Raw genomic sequence first — 16,014 nt, 5'->3', positions numbered from 1 at the left:
ATTCGGCATGTGCATTGACTCATCTATGACAGCTTCCAAGAAAGGCGGATGGATCTGTTGGAAAATTGAAGAGTTGTAGTGAGTTCAGTGACTTTGAAGGGCTCATAATCCTGGCAAATTGTGGTTCACCTTTTGGTCTCATGCCTGACTTGTGACTGACTCTCCTTCAGTTGCCATGGCCTCTCAGAAGCACTGTGCTGTCGGAAAATTATCTGATTTCACCAACATCTACTTCAGATGTGCTGGTGAGCGGAACAGGTTACATTCTTGGTTTAGGAGGCATCTCATAGAATGTGATTGCTTGGGTGCCACATCACTGTGCATTCACCTTGAGCTGGCAATGGTTTGCTAAGCCACACATCTCCGCATCCCCATTGGTTAATAGCGTGGTGTGGTACACCTGGAACCTTGGACATTCCTCTATTTGTAATCTGACAACATGCCAGGCTGCAAGTGGATATGTAATGCACTGAATTTTGTTTTTAACCCAAGTAAATCCATGGGCACGTGTTTTAAACATTTTGCAGCAGCCAGAGCCTAAAACAAAGTCCCAGTGAGAGCTTAAGCAAAGCATGGCGACTAGCAAACAGCTGAGCAAACACTGCCGACCCCCCGCAAAGAGGACTAGTTGACGGTGTGGGAGCACCATCCCCACACACTCCTTATTTAATCCCTTTAGAGTTCTCATGTGAAAGTGAGGGCAGTTCCCCATGCCACTGTAACTTGTAAGTCCTTTATCTGACTCTGACATAACATCACCTCTCCTGGAAATGCGTTGGAAAAACAAGCTCCACTTCCATATGCAAGAGAAGAAACACTCCCTGCCCTCAACAACTCAATCATAGCACAACCAGCAAAACACGCCAGCCTAAGTAACATCAGTCATTGACCGACAAGGAAATAAAAATATACCACTCACACAAGCGCACTCAAGGAACAGGGTCCTCTTTAGACATCTTCGTTTTTATTTGGAAGTTCAACTTCACAATCGATTTTTGTGAGCGGAGTGAAGCACATTACGTCATGAGGTGTGACACGTTTCAATGCCCTTTCTGGCTGCCGGAGACATTTGGCATAAACCTTGCACTGTCACGAGAGGCTAAGGTGACCCGCAGCGAATCGTTGTTTACCTCAAGACCTTTACTTGTGTTACCAGCTGTAGCTCGGGCGCCATGTCTCTTTTCGCGAAACAACAATGTGCTATCGTCGACGTCAACGCACAATGTCATATCCGTAGTTTTAAAACTACTTTCTTACTCCTTCCTGCTCGGCTTTCGCTCAAGTGGTAAAGCAGTTTATTGGCAACTACATTTTTCAAATTGCATAAGCACCTGATATGAATTACACTTTTTCTCAGCCTGACCTAATGTGTGCATTGTGGAGCACTGAATGTTTTCATTTGTAAGTATTTGCGCATGTGTAGTGTATTATAGGTGACTTACAGCCCGTGTGCAGAGCAATTCTTTCCGCCGTTCAACCTCTATTTCCTAAAAATAGATGTATAGTGTAGTTGACCATCTTCAACATATCAATAGTTGTGAAAAAAGATTGGTTAGTTTGGCTGCGCTGTGCATGCTATTCTAAGGAATTGTGATTAACTTTGCTGCTGGCAACAATTGCATTTTACACAGGCAAAGTTCATGAGCAGACACAATGCCTCGCATTTTAGCAGATTGGGTTCCTCTATGTATGTTCTCATTTTTTAATTCTTAATTTTGCACTGTGGAAACTGGCCCGCTTTCTTAAAGCAAAAATCCAATTTGCAAGGTACAATATTGACATTGTAAGTCTCCAATGGCCTGCGAACCTAACAGGCTGAGATTCCCTAGTCCTTGCAATAAGCAAGAAAATGTGTCAATAGTTTGCAACTGTTTATGTGGTCGCAAATCACAGAAAAATTATTGACTCAATCATTTAGTATCCATTTACAAACTGGAAACTGTTTACTGGAAAGAGCAGGCAACGTGCAAATGTCAACAGGGGCATCAGGGGAAGCAAACAGTGGCTCCTTGGCGTGGTGTATGCTCCCCAATATCTCTTCACATTGTGCCCCATCTTTTGTTATGACCCAGTCCATCTAACGGATAGGGGCCCCAGTAACTACACTTCATAAATGTGAGTGCGAAGACGGAGGTTTGCTGTCCCTTGCTGACCTCCATCTCTTCACAAGGATGCGCAGAAGAAATTCTTCCTTACAAACATTTCTGAGACAGGATTTCTGCGAATCCATGCAAAAAGCCTTTTTATGCTGTGTCGAGTTTTTTATATTCAGCACTGCGCAAACAAATGTTGTGACTGCTCCCACTGTGCAAATACAACATCTGTGATTTGACTCGAACATTCGTACATCTGGCCCTCTATCTCTCCATCAGTTCCTTTCATAGCTCTGAGATCAAGTCCATGCATAAACCCAGTTTGCCAAAAGTCATGGTTAGCATCAGTGCTGAAACATGACATCAATTTAATCTCAAAGATCAACCTAGGACTCAGTCACTTCAGGACAGAGCACACGTTTGCTAGCTTTCCTTTTAATTTGTAACCATGGCAAATGACACTATCCCAAAATATAAAAATATATAAGTACATTTTTGGTAATAGCATGCAGGGAGTGTTTTTTGTACTTATAAAGCGTAGATGGGGTTTATGTTTTTATTTGGATATCGGCTTTGCACCCCTGCACTTTACATAATAAAAGGTAAAATCAATAGATTAATGATGACAAATAAGTTTACAAGTGCAAACTGTGTTCAGCATTGTAAGCATCTTATTTAAAGTATAGAGCATCTAATTCGCTTAAAGTCACATATAGCTAAGCATCGATAATGTACTGCATTGAAAAGGATTAAGGTTTAGATTAACTGTAGGGGTAGGGAATGTATAAGGCGTTGTGTTTAGGGATAGAGTGCAGGGTTGGCGTCAGGGTAAGGATTATGGTTAGATTTAGGGTGTAGGTGTAAGGTTAGAATTGAACTGGAGTAATTTTGAGTGCTTTTCAACGTGTTGCCTTTTGTCTATGCTTTAAAATAGGTGGGCTGCTATAGAACCGAAAATCAAACTTTTAGCATGATCACTTGGCGAATTTCTGAGAAGCAGTTTCTTTACTAGCAGCAAGTAAAACATGTCATCATTACCAGTTATAGCATTGTTTTAATAATCAGGTTCTACCAGTAGTTGAAAATCAGTAGAACTGCAATAAAACGATAAAACAATGCAAATAATAAATAGTAATATAGAAGTAATAATTAAAAAATAACTAAGGATCACGTACAAAAAAATAAAACATTAGTGGTACTCAAAGTAACTTTTTAAAAACTATTCACAAAAATACTTATTGCATAAAAATAATAGTAATTCATTATTAAAAGTAAGACAAATCATTTATATAACTGTAATAACACATCTACCTATAATAAAATAATAAAAGCATTATAAAAGAATGATGAAAGCGTGAATAATGGTTAACTATTGCACCTGCCTCACAAGCCTTTCAGAGGCACTGTCCATGCATTTTATGTTCTCTTTAGAATAAGGGCTGCCCATCTAAATAGTTAGCTATCATATGCACACGATCCAAACTCTCTCTTTATTGCTTCACTAATAGCGGTTGATCATTTATTCGACCCCTGCAGCGATGAAAGACTGACTGAGCCGTCCAAGGTCTGACCTTTTGGCTACTTACCGATATCTGATGCAGACATCCATTCCATTCAGTTATCTTGTCAGCTACCATACACAAAATGGACTTCGAATTCATAACTCTGGTGTATAGATTGTTGTGTATGAAATAACTCTATTTTCTTGACTTGATCAGGACTAATGCATCTACTGCAGGAATCTATGTTTGACCTTGTGGTCACAGAGTTGAAACCTAGCAGGGCCATTTAACTTTTTAGCTTCAAAGTGCACGACTGCGAACTGGGAACAATAAAACATCTGTTGTTCAACTCCAAGAATTACACATCTTTTGTGAATACACACCTTGCAAATGCAGGTTAAGGTAATTTACTTTTAATCGAATGACATTATAGATGGCCCATTTCTTAGTAATGCACACTAACAATGCTCCTGCAAACATGTCATTTTGAAAAGATAAACATTTGAGGATCTGGTTGACTTTGGGGATCAAGTCTAAGTTAGTGAAAGACTTAAACGTTATCGTCCTCTGCTCTGGCAGCTAAAGGCTATTAGTTGCCTTGTCAGTCCAACAATGAGCTCCCATACAAGAAGCAGAAGACACTTAAATCTGAGAAAAGGCAATAACCACCACTAATGAGCAACAGTATTTGGTCAAGAAGGCTCTAAGAAACTGTTCCTGTAACTACATCTCTCATATTAACACTTCTCTCTTCCCTTTCAGCTTTATTTCTTTCTCTTGATCAACTCACCGAAACAAAGAATGCAAGCACACAACTGAAATGTATGTCCATTACCCACCTCTGTACTTCCTTCTCTGTCCATTGCTGCTCATCACTGGCCCTTCTCCGCTCCTTAGGATCTTCTCCCCTTGGTTTGTGGGGCTCGAGGACTTCCATTGAGTCACTCAACTTCCCACCAACATTTTCTGACTCTTTGTGCTGACCTCCTCCCTGTGGTATGGCCTGGTATGGCCTCTTGTCCAAGCTTCCAGCATTAACAAATAGTTCCTGGCCCTATGTGTTCATCTCTCTTTTTCTGTTCTGGTTGTAGTTAACCTTCTACATAAAATCACATAGAGGCTGGTGTTCGTAACACTTTTTCGGGTGAACTAAGGAAGTCTTTTCTAATATGACCGGGTTCACTTAACAAATACATTTTCCTGAGAAATTTGTGGTGTGCTCTCTTTGCAAGATGTCACACCACCGCTGTGGACTTCGCTCTCCTTTATCCCTAATCACACCTTAGGAATCTACTTGCAGATTGGTTGCTGGGTCATATACATTGGCGTTAAATGTCACCATGCCCTAAATGGTAGAACATTACCACACAGCTTTACCATGTGACTTAACAACACACATTGGGGTGTCCAATCACCTTGGGCACAATCCATTTAAGGGACCACAGTAAATGATAACATCATTGTATGACACCTCCATTTGACTCTGTTCCGGCAGGGTTGCCTTAAGCCATGCTCTGGCTCCTGTCATGACAAACACCACTCTCTCCATAAAGAAGGCACTCAACTTCAAAAACTACAGTAAACCTCCCTCATCTGCCTCCTTCATCTGCCTTTATCTCAAGTGAAGATGCTGGTAATATACTCAAACACCTGCCATTGTAATCTGCAGCTTCTACTGATGCATATCGTCTAAATTGTAAACAAAATATTGTAACAACTCTAAACACCTGCTACATTGCCTTTTCCCAGGTACAAGTTTTTCACAGGTGTTAGATAAATTACGTGATTCCCAATTCCCCACCTCTTGGCCGGCATTGGGAGTTGTTATGTTACGCAGTCATGCAACTAGTTTCATGTCGCCTGGTTGTTTCCTATATGTTCCCTTCTTCATTGTCAATATGAAGGACAGACTGGGCTTGTGGCATTGTAAAAGTGAAAGCTTTTGGGACAAGAGCTTTTATAAACTATGTTATACACTCAAACCACTGCTGAGGCTGTCTGCACCTGTGAACCGAATAACCCTCTAAGTTAAATATAATTACCTTGAGTTCTCCCTTTCAGGCCCCCTCATGAACACTAAGTAAGTCTGTGATATATAATATATAAATTTAGTGCATCTATATAGTGTATGTATCTTGTGCACTTCCATCCATGGTGAAAACAGTTTTGGAACTCACTAATACAGCAAATAATCATGTAGTCTTAGAGGACTGATCGTTGTCCTGTATGCACAATCCTCAAGTAATGTACAAGAGGTTAATGGGTTACAGGCTGCCAGATTTTCTGGTTGAGGTTGGTAAATTGGCTAAGCCTGCACTTTGCAAGAGGATTTGGCTGTATACTGGCAAATACCAGGCCGTATTTGCCTCTAAAGTTGTTCTAAACTTTTTAACCATTACTCTTATCCTCATCTATCTGGAGTAATCACCACAAGTGCTGTAAGACCCGCATGTTCTCATTGTATGCCTCCAGCTTGCATGTCGTTCTTCTCTTTAATAGCTGAAATTACTTCAAGACCTATTGGTTTTCATCTCTTCTTCATAATCTTTTTGTCGAATTTATATTAGTAAGACATTTTTTACATACATTCTCCTGTTTTCTAGTTCGTGTGTGCCTCCTTGTTTTTGTTGTTTCTATGTTTCTGCAGCAATACCTCACCTTGGAATATGAACGTTAGTATTAATTCATCACATTCATTCATTGCAGATTGAACCACATGCTTAATGCCCAGCCTGCCATGGACACACCTTTTAACCAGGAAGAAAAAGTAAGTGTGTGATCAGCTGCAAGGAACCCCCGCTTAAATGAAATAGTTCTCCATATGGGTCCTAGCTACCTATCTACAATCATCAATTAAAGTGACCTAATTCTAGGAGCCATTATATTAATTGAAACTGTTCCTTTCTAGAGATTAGTGTTTAGCTGTTTTTCAAGAGAATTTCGGCTCTGGATGTTCTGTACATTTATACAATGCATGTGTTATTTATGAAAGATGACTACATCAATTTTCAAATTTGTTATAATGTGTTTGATGGATTAGACTTCAGCGTAACTTCAAAGTACAACATGAACACATCTTTAATTCAACTTGCATCTCAATAATATTCAGGAGAAGAAATGGCCAATAGAAAAGCCAGGGATTGCCCACCTGGGTACTGCTGATGATAGGAGGCGAGGGTTGTGGCTACATCAGCCAAACACCATATCTGACTTGTGATGACTCTGCCCCTGCCCCAAAGGCATTTCAAAGGCAACAGTCATTTAGGAAGCTTCATGAATGCCCTACCTCCAGTCTGCCTCCCTTTCTTAAATAGATCCACAATATTGCAAGAATAAAATCCATAAAGGTATGTGTTTTGACTCACGCCTGACTGCCTCAGTGTAGAAGCAGACAGCAACACAAACATTCCACAGAAACACATTAAACTACATGAGACAATCAGACTCACATTCAAAACCGGTATCTTTCTTCAGCAAGACCAAACCCGCCATTTATCAGAGCGTTTTTCTGACCAACTGTTGTTTCTTTAACATCCTATTCAAAGAGATGCTCTCAAAACAACCAACATTTATGTATAGCTTTTAAATGCAATAATCCCAAATCCCTATTTTGAAATCCATCATTGTTTGTGTTTTTGAGAGAGGTGGAGATGACGCATGATACGGCCATTATTCCATGCCATAATTATCAAGCTAGATAAAATCTGAGGTGTTTGGGTGCAATACTTTTCTTCTAGCACACGTTTTTGGGTACATTCAATGCGTATTTAGGTACTTCGAGCACCAAATCAGCATGTTCTAGTATTTACTGGGCTTTTTCTCTTCCATTAAATATCGGCAGGTTTCACCTGCCAAAATGTATCCATGGGTTGCCCCCTTTAACAAAAAATTATTAATTCTAACATGTGCTGTAACAGGAGTTAAAGCATATATTGGAATGTATTGGCCCAATCGTAATGAGGGCCCTTTATTTTATAGATAAATATTTCAAGACACAAAGTATTAAATGCCTTTCATAAGCATGACTGTTTGCCATTTATGCTTAATAATGCCAGAGTGCACCCATCAATAATCACAATAAGATGTTCTTAATCTTCATTGTGATTGATCATATTAATTTCACATTACAAATCACTGCTGAGGGCTGTGATGGTTGTAACAGACCCCGAACTTGAGCATAGAATCACACCATAGGAGATACTGCTATTAACACCATTCCACCCACTGAGCACTGAAGGCAAAATATTTTAAATGAAAAAGGGCGAAACAGAAAAACAAACATAGGACCATTGGAACAGGAGGCCTATCTCACAAAATTATTAATGGGGATGCATGTGATTAATAATATATATAATATATATATATATATATATATATATATATATATATATATATATATATATATATATATATAAACATATGTTTATATTTATTACACAGTGGCTGTCGCTACTGTGTAGTTACAGTTACTATTGGGTTTCCATAGGAATTGGATTTTTTGGTTTTGGTTTGCTAATACCTTTGACACCATTTTACAAAACTTTTCAAAACAAAGGTTCATCCACTTCAGCTCCTTTTTGAAAAGTCGAGCAGTGTCCCAAAAATGCGATTTACCCAAGCAATTTCCCATAGGAACTTTAGGCAGTGCTGCAGCCAAAGCTGCAGAACACAATTGCACCAAATGTGTCCGAAAGCCAAATATTGATCCAGAAAGTTTGCTTTTTGTGATTTGGTGAAAATCTGTTCCGTAATTTTTGTGAAATTAAGGTACAAAACTCATAGATATCTAGGAATGCTATACTAGCACTGTACTACTGTGGAGTACCTTGGTACTGGAAGCTGGAAGCACATGATGTGATTGGCTGGCTGCAACATAAAGGGAATGTTGTGACCCCCATTTTAGGACACAGGGACTTTGTACCTGTGTCCTACAAAACAAACAAAGATACAGAATAAGGGAGCACAGTAGGAGTACCCTTAACCCCTGGTCAGAGGGCCCCCTCCCAGATCAAATTAAAAGTAATTTATTTGGCTGCCTGGTGCACTGTGTGTGGCCCTTGTGTAAATTTTATCGTAGTACAGCAAAACCATGGGGGTTGGCCAGCGACGGGTTCTTGGCCACCCACAGGGGTTTGGGCACAGAGCCTGAATGAATGAAGCAGGGTAGGCCTAGTTAAGTATGGCAATAAAATATTACTGACATTATAGTTAGGTGAATATGTAGGTTAAAATGTTACATTTTAAGCTCTAAAAACCACAGAAATTCACAAGTTGTAGTTACCTGAAGTAACTATAACTTGTGCCATTGCCATGCACTGCTTATGACCTAACATTTTACATTACTCATGACATGTTCGATTACATCATCAATAACATCAACGTAAAATTTGAAATTACATCATTGATGACAACACTGTGCATTGTAATGATGCATTATAGGTAATTCAGTTAACTATATATATATATGTATATATATATATATATATACATATGTATGTATATATACACGCACACACAAATATATGTGTGTGTGTATATATATATATATGTGTGTGTGTGTGTATAGATACATATATGTATATATATATATATATATATACATTTAAATGTTGTAAATACTCTTACAGATGAGATTACATATTACATATCACATTAACCTTACCATTTTGAAAGACTGTGAATGTGGTATTATTTGTTAGTTTGGTTTATTGGTTTGAGTATGTGTTGTTGTTTAATTACATTTTGCTTTAGGTATTGTTATTTATTGGTATAAATACTGTTAGGTCATCACCATTGCATTTGGTGTGCGAGTTATGGTTTGCTTGGCTTTCGCAAGAGTTATAGATTATGGTACTAACCATAACTTGTGTATTTTAGTGGTTTTTCGATGTTAATTCAACATCATAATTTGTACTTTAGCTATGGTTTTAAACGAATTTCTGAGGGTTTTATGTTGAGGAATTATAACCAAAGTTAACCATAACTTCACATTAATCTTTGATATGTTTCTGTGATTTTTGGAGATATTTTTAGTCTTATACCACATCGAACTGTCCACTGCAGCCAACCCCAACTGCACATAGCCTTTAGCCATGCCCAGTGGGGTTGGCCAAGTGCAGGTGTATTGCACCAAATTATGATTTAATTTTTTCACTGGATTTGCAAATCCTGAGACCCCAGGAAGGTCTGTGGGGTCCAGGAAGGGACTTGGATTTGCAAATCCAGCACAAAATTTGCAAATCCTGTGATAAAAATATTTATTTAGATATGGATCATAATGCCTGTGTCATATGACCTTTTTGTTTTGATTTTCCCATCACGGTGGCCAGCACACTATTCTGTTTAGTGACGACCCCAACAGAAATTTCTTTGTAAGTGCTAGCCAATAAGAACCCGGTGGATTTGTCACTCTGCAACGGATGAATGGAAAATAAACTGTAAGATGAATGGTGTGCTTTTATTTGTTTAACTGGATTTACACCAGTCCAGATATCTCTAAAATGTAACCTCTTCATCCTAAGGGGAGAACAGGTGTGATCAAACCCAGCTGCACATAGCTTTTAACCAAGCGCAGTAAAGGTTGGATGAACTACAAGACCTTCAGCCAAACTCTGAACCCATCCATCCGTTGACAACCAACTCTGTGCAAAACCTTTGACCATGCTCAGCAGGAGTTGGTGGGAGGACCTTACCATTGGCTAAGTGCTGCACCGAATGCTCTCTGGGTAACCAACCCACCCCTCTCTGCGCAAAAACTCAGCCCCAGTGTCCCCAGTACTCACGCTGCAGGGTCTATGTCAGGCATAATTGAACTGCAATTTAATTTTTATTGGTTTAACTTTATCAGCATTTTTTTTTACTTCAGGGGCTTTACCAGTCCTTCTGTGACCCCCTATCTGCATATCCACTCAGGAAAGGTTAGCAAACGCTGCCTATGTCTTTTTAGATTTTCTGTGTCACTTTTTCTCAGGATATAGGTTTCAGTGCCTGACATCCTGAAATGGCCATGGTAATAAAACTTCTCATTTGCTGCCAGCCTTTCAGATTGCACAGATCTACAGAACCTTCAAATAATCTGTGAAAATGCTTGCATCCAATTGGATTTGTTTTTTTTAACCTTATTTCCCTTTGAGGATTTAAAGGATCTTCTTCTGAGTTAGGTCATCAAATTGATCGTAAAGATCTAAAAAGATTATTTTCCACTAACCCTTCAAAGACTGCCCAGCACCTATTTTTAACACAAATTTCTCAAAAATACTGAACAGATTTACACCAAATTAATCTCTGAGAAAAGTTCTAGTTTCATTCCATGTTTGAAGTAATTCCATCCATGTGGTTTTTGCTATAACAGAGAGCAAAATGTCCTGTACGAATTACCAATAAAATGCAAAAATATTGACGCTCCTCCTAATGTTTCCACCTGAATGAAGCTTGGCACAGCAAAACTTTGGGATTTACACAATTTCTTTTGAAATGATTTATGCAGAATAATTACACAGTGTAAAAGTTAAAAGAAAACCACAAACTAAAGTTATGGTTATGGCCAGGGGCACAGCTTGATCAGTAAGATTAGGGGGTGTGAGCTTCACATTCCCCAACAATCACGCTGGCACATCATGGTAAAATACATTATTTGAGCAGCAGAGTGGGAGGGAGCTTAAGGGGCAGCAGGGAGGGATAGCAGCGCGGATTGAACGGGTTCTTTAAAAGACAATTTGTTGTAAAATGACCATTTTTAAGAACTTCAAAAAAGAGAGGAGAGTGAGTGTGTGTGTATGTTTTTGTCTGTGTGTGTGTGTAAAAATCCTAAATGAAATCAGACAGCCACAGCACCATACCACACTGAAAGCACAAGCACCCAACTATTTACTAGGGAATACATTTATTGGGTGAGTGTAACAACTCAGTTACACCCCTGGTTACGGCATTAAACAAAAACTGGAAATTGACCAGTTATGGTTAGCTACACAAATTGTAGCTTATGCTCCTACCTTGATGGGTTGGTGGTGGTTATAGTGGGGTAGGTGTGTGGAAGAGAGAGAAAGAAAGAGACAGAGAGAGAGAGAGAGATAGAGAGAGGGAGAGAGAGAGAGTGAGAGACTCACTCTCACCCCCTCATCTGGACAGTAGCTACAGAAACATGCAGATAGTCTGAGCTTGCTTCATAGATTGATCATCAAACATGGCGGCTGCCAAGTGACCCCAAGCCTCACTTTGCTTTTGGATATGCAATCTTTCTTTTATCATTAAAACTACGTGTTTCATAATCCCAAACATGTAAACGTCTGTTAGAAGAAAAAAAAAAGGATTGGATGAAGGTGTCACGCATGACATGGAGCCGCTTGACAGCTATGCTCATTAAATCTTGAGTTATTACTCCCACGGAGCCCGCATTAGAGTGCCTTGAGCCGCCAGTATCAGCGTTCACCATCACTGCCTTCCCCTGCGGGCCGCTAAGTACCAGACCTCTTTGTAAGTAAGTGCGAATATCTAGCGCGAGCATTTCGGACCTCCCACCTCCCCCTCCGGTTCACCGATCCTCTCACATTCTTTATAACCCCGCGAAGTAGAGCATCCTTTGCTGGCGCTCACCAAACACAAGCAAACAGTGTAATGCTTTAAATGTATACTCTCGAGAGCAGGACGGATCCCAGCAGGCTGACACCACAGGGCACACACGGGATGCCTAACGTGTTTCCAGCCCCGTGCACTGCATTCCTCTAAAGAGGAAATGTGTTCAAGCTTTCCCAAAAATAAATCTCAAGGTACATATGCACGGACCTGCTTGTCCGATTTCTCGAAATGACTTCTGCTCCCCCAAAGTGCATCATATTTATTTGCATTGGGTAAATTAATCTTTCAGGAGCATTATCCGACTTCGAGAGCTGTGCATTTTCGTCGGGTTTGTTTTTATTAGAAGAGATGTGTCAGACATAGTGCTTTATTTGAGTGGCCTGTCACTATTTATTTAATGGAGGAAAAATGAAGATTTATTAAAATAATTCTAAAACTAGATTGTTTCTGCCTATTCTGAAAGCAGGTATGTCTGTGAAATCCCCCACCCCGGATATCGCATTGCACAAGAACATGTTTTGTGTTCGTTTTAGGCATTCGTGTTGCTTTTATGCTTTTTCTAAAACTAGCAAACACTTTCAACAAAAACAAAAAATAGCAAGGCAACGGAAGCAAAATCTATTTGTTTTGTGCATCGTGTTAGATGTGATGACATAAACTGTTTTCCTGGCACCTCTTTGCAAATAAATACACAGGTTGTGAAGTGAAATGAGACGTTTCCTGAGATTCGGAAGACATCTGCCTAGACGTGCAATGCCCTACCGTAAAAAAGCCAGTGTCAGAACGTCATTGAACTTTTCTACAAAAACGGAGAAAAAAAAAGCGAATTCTATTGTGACAATTGTTTGAAATTGATCCATCCTTCCATGTCAGGGAGTTTTTGTGGGAGGTTTCAGCGTTTATTGTCCAGTCCTGAATTATTTAACACATTTTACTTTTTACAGAGAGTTCCTCCTTTGTAGAGTGACAAAGCAAAGATGTGTGTTTATTTTTAAATAAAAAGGCATACTTTATTTCAGTGAGTTTTATAAATAAAAGAAACTGATGCTTTGGGAGAAACGGCCTTGGGGTTAGGTAAATAACTTTTAAAGCTTGCATTTTCTTTCATATCTGTTTTTCAAGAACTGTGTCATCATGTTTTCCCAAGTCTACGTAGAGGGTTATATTCAAACTAGGTTTACAACATTCTGTGTTTTTAAACGACACCACAGCAGGTGCACATTATACGAAACGTATGTGTGTCTTTCTAAACCCTTCTTTCTATGCAAAACTGTTTACAAAAATGTTTACAATAACTTTTAAGAACCAACACGTTTTGCATCCGAACACATATGCCGTGGTTTGATGTGAACATTATTTTCATACATTTGTATAAGGAAGAGTCAAAATGTCCTTTGTTTCTGATTGTTCAACTATTCTATTCCATGAATGTTAGCAGCATTCTGTGAAGAACTGCGGTTTTGCGAACATTTACTGTCTATTGTCTTCAGTTTAATGCAGCCTTTACAAGTAGGATCGCTGTTACTCTCTGAAGCACAAAAGAAGCAGGGGATTTCAGAAAAAAAGGCTATAAATCGTAATAAATCATTTCAGAACCAGTAAAATCAGTGACAACACCATGGGTGATATGAATGGAAGAAACGTGCCCCTCTCTCAGCCTTCAAGTTTCATTAACTTTTTTTTTTTTTTTTTTAAGTTTAAGAAAGTTTTGAACCTTTATCTTTCAAAACAACTCATACAGCAGCATCAATCGTAAATGGCTTTTTGCTTTTGACAATCAGTTACGCAAAAAAATGAGCCCGCAAACATAGGTTTTACTTTTGTGTTTCGCTGGGCTCAGGCGAGTTGTGCGGAAGACCCCCAGTTTGGAAATAATCAGGGGCGATTTATTCCAGTGGAGTGACAGCTCTTTTGAAAGTGGCGGCCCAATGGGGTTTTCTGCCTTCCTAAAAGGCCTTTCTTCCAGATTTGGTTCAGATTAGTCCCTGGGAGATGAATGCCGCTATTATCCACCTCGCTTGCTATTTCAAAACGCCAAATTAATTACTAAGGATTGAGTCGGGGCGTCAGGCGCTTTTGGAATAAGTGATAGAAACATATTTTTGAGGCGAGAAAATATCAATTCCACATGTTAATCTAATATCCCGAAACCGGAAACTAAATTGGCTGTAGTTCACCGTTTTGTTTATTTGTATGCCTTAACAGAGGAGTACACACACCGTCTTTCTAAACAAGTTGAAGAAAGGCCATCATCTCCCTTTACAGCTCCTAGGCGAAATCAATGGCACTTTTACAAAAGCAGATATTAAAATACTTTCGAAGAGGCCGAGGAGGGAATGCTCGTACTCCTCACAAGACAGGATAGGAGTTGTTCAGTGAAAGATTGTGTAAAACGCTTTTTGGGCAAGAAAACGCCGTGGCTGATCAGGAAAGCAGTTCAAATGACACAGTTTCCGGTTCCGAATCACCCATTTCGAGAGGTCATTTGATGACAATCTCTACTTTAGTTCTGGGATATAAAATCATATACTCTTACGACCATCACCTGCCCCCACATTAATAACTCAGGAATAAGTCATAAAACTACATTTTACGCATGCATCCCAAAGAGAGCATCACAGTGCCTCTGCGGCACACCACAACTTCCAAGAGCAAGGGGGGTGGGGGTGCCACTGTCCCCACATGCTCCGGGTGCAGTAGACTGCACACATATATCTGTATTTGCATTGCGATCAAGACGTGCTTACCTTCCGCAGTGACCAGGCGCGCGGGGGAGCATGGGCTTATCCCTCTATTTCTGTTCCACAATGGCGGAATGATGATGGGGAGCCTGGTGGGAGGAAGGGGGAATAATTACCCTTTAAAATTCTCTCCCCCAAGTAGCCAACCAGCAGCAGGCTCTGGGTTTCACGCTCCATTCAAACTTCTCGCCCTGTACCTGCAGAGCTGGGAGGTGACATTATGCGCTTGGGACTGTGGGCTACTTGTTCCAGAGCTCAGGATGGGGGTTCCTGCCCCTTACATTTGCGCTGTTTCTCTGTAGCAATTTGCCTCTAAGAAGGGGAAGAAAATAGGGGAAGGGGGGATGCCGGGGGGAGAGACTGCTGAGGATTTCATGCCTCCGTGAGCTCCAAAGGAACCAAATGAGGAAAGCCTTTGCACAGCCAAAATGGAAACAGTGCTCCACCAGTCGCTACTGTTTGCCAGTTTTGTTTTCAAGGCAGAACTCATAATAGGCCGGGGGCTCCCACACAAACATACCTGGCAGGGTTTGCATGAGCAGCTTTGGAGGTTACAAAAATAGAGCGTTTCTAAAGGGAGAATGCATCTCGCAGCCTGGCGGTGAATGGCGAGGGGGGTCTGGTGTGCCTTCAGCCGGGCAAGAGGTGGAAACAGGCCGAGACTGTTCCCAGCGGGGAAGGCTTGTAGATGTCTCACAGACAGCAGCTCGCATGAAATAAAGAGAAAAGGAGCATTTAACGTTTCATTAGTGGCCAACAAACGGTGAAACAAGCTTATTTCGGGCAAAGGAACTGAGAGGATGTGCAAGCTTGCAGCGCTCCGGGACTCTGTGGAGGCCGGTGCTCGCCGTCGCTCTTCGGGAGACAGAGCCTCTAAGTCAGCCATGGGCTGAGTGCACCAGGGGTTTGCTACACAATAGGGTACGGTGAAACATGGTAAAAGTGCAATAAGGCAATTTACAATGGCAGTCTCTCTCTCTCTCCCTCTATCTCTCTCTTTCTCACTCTATCTCTCTCTCTCTTTCTCTCTCTCTCTCTCTCTCTCTCTCTCTCTCTCTCTCTCTATCTATATATATATATATATATATATATATATATATTTCT

General features: G+C 40.2%; 1 protein-coding gene across 2 annotated transcripts in view; it reads right to left on the bottom strand.

The window, feature by feature from the left end:
- NTN1 (netrin 1) overlaps positions 1–15,210 on the bottom strand; it is a 424,193-nt gene extending 408,983 nt beyond the window's left edge. Inside the window, exon 1 of one of the 2 annotated variants that reach the window (XM_069200314.1) lies at positions 14,917–15,210. In XM_069200314.1, coding sequence (XP_069056415.1) covers positions 14,917–14,948 — 32 coding nt within the window. In that variant the 5' untranslated portion in view covers positions 14,949–15,210. The remainder of the gene's footprint in view (positions 1–14,916) is intronic. The other variant, XM_069200319.1, reaches the window with a different exon arrangement.
- Positions 15,211–16,014: the final 804 nt, after the last annotated feature.

Source organism: Pleurodeles waltl, chromosome 7 (genome assembly GCF_031143425.1).
Source record: "Pleurodeles waltl isolate 20211129_DDA chromosome 7, aPleWal1.hap1.20221129, whole genome shotgun sequence".
In the NCBI taxonomy this organism is placed as follows: Eukaryota; Metazoa; Chordata; class Amphibia; order Caudata; family Salamandridae; genus Pleurodeles; species Pleurodeles waltl.
This window is presented reverse-complemented; position numbering and strand designations above follow the sequence as displayed.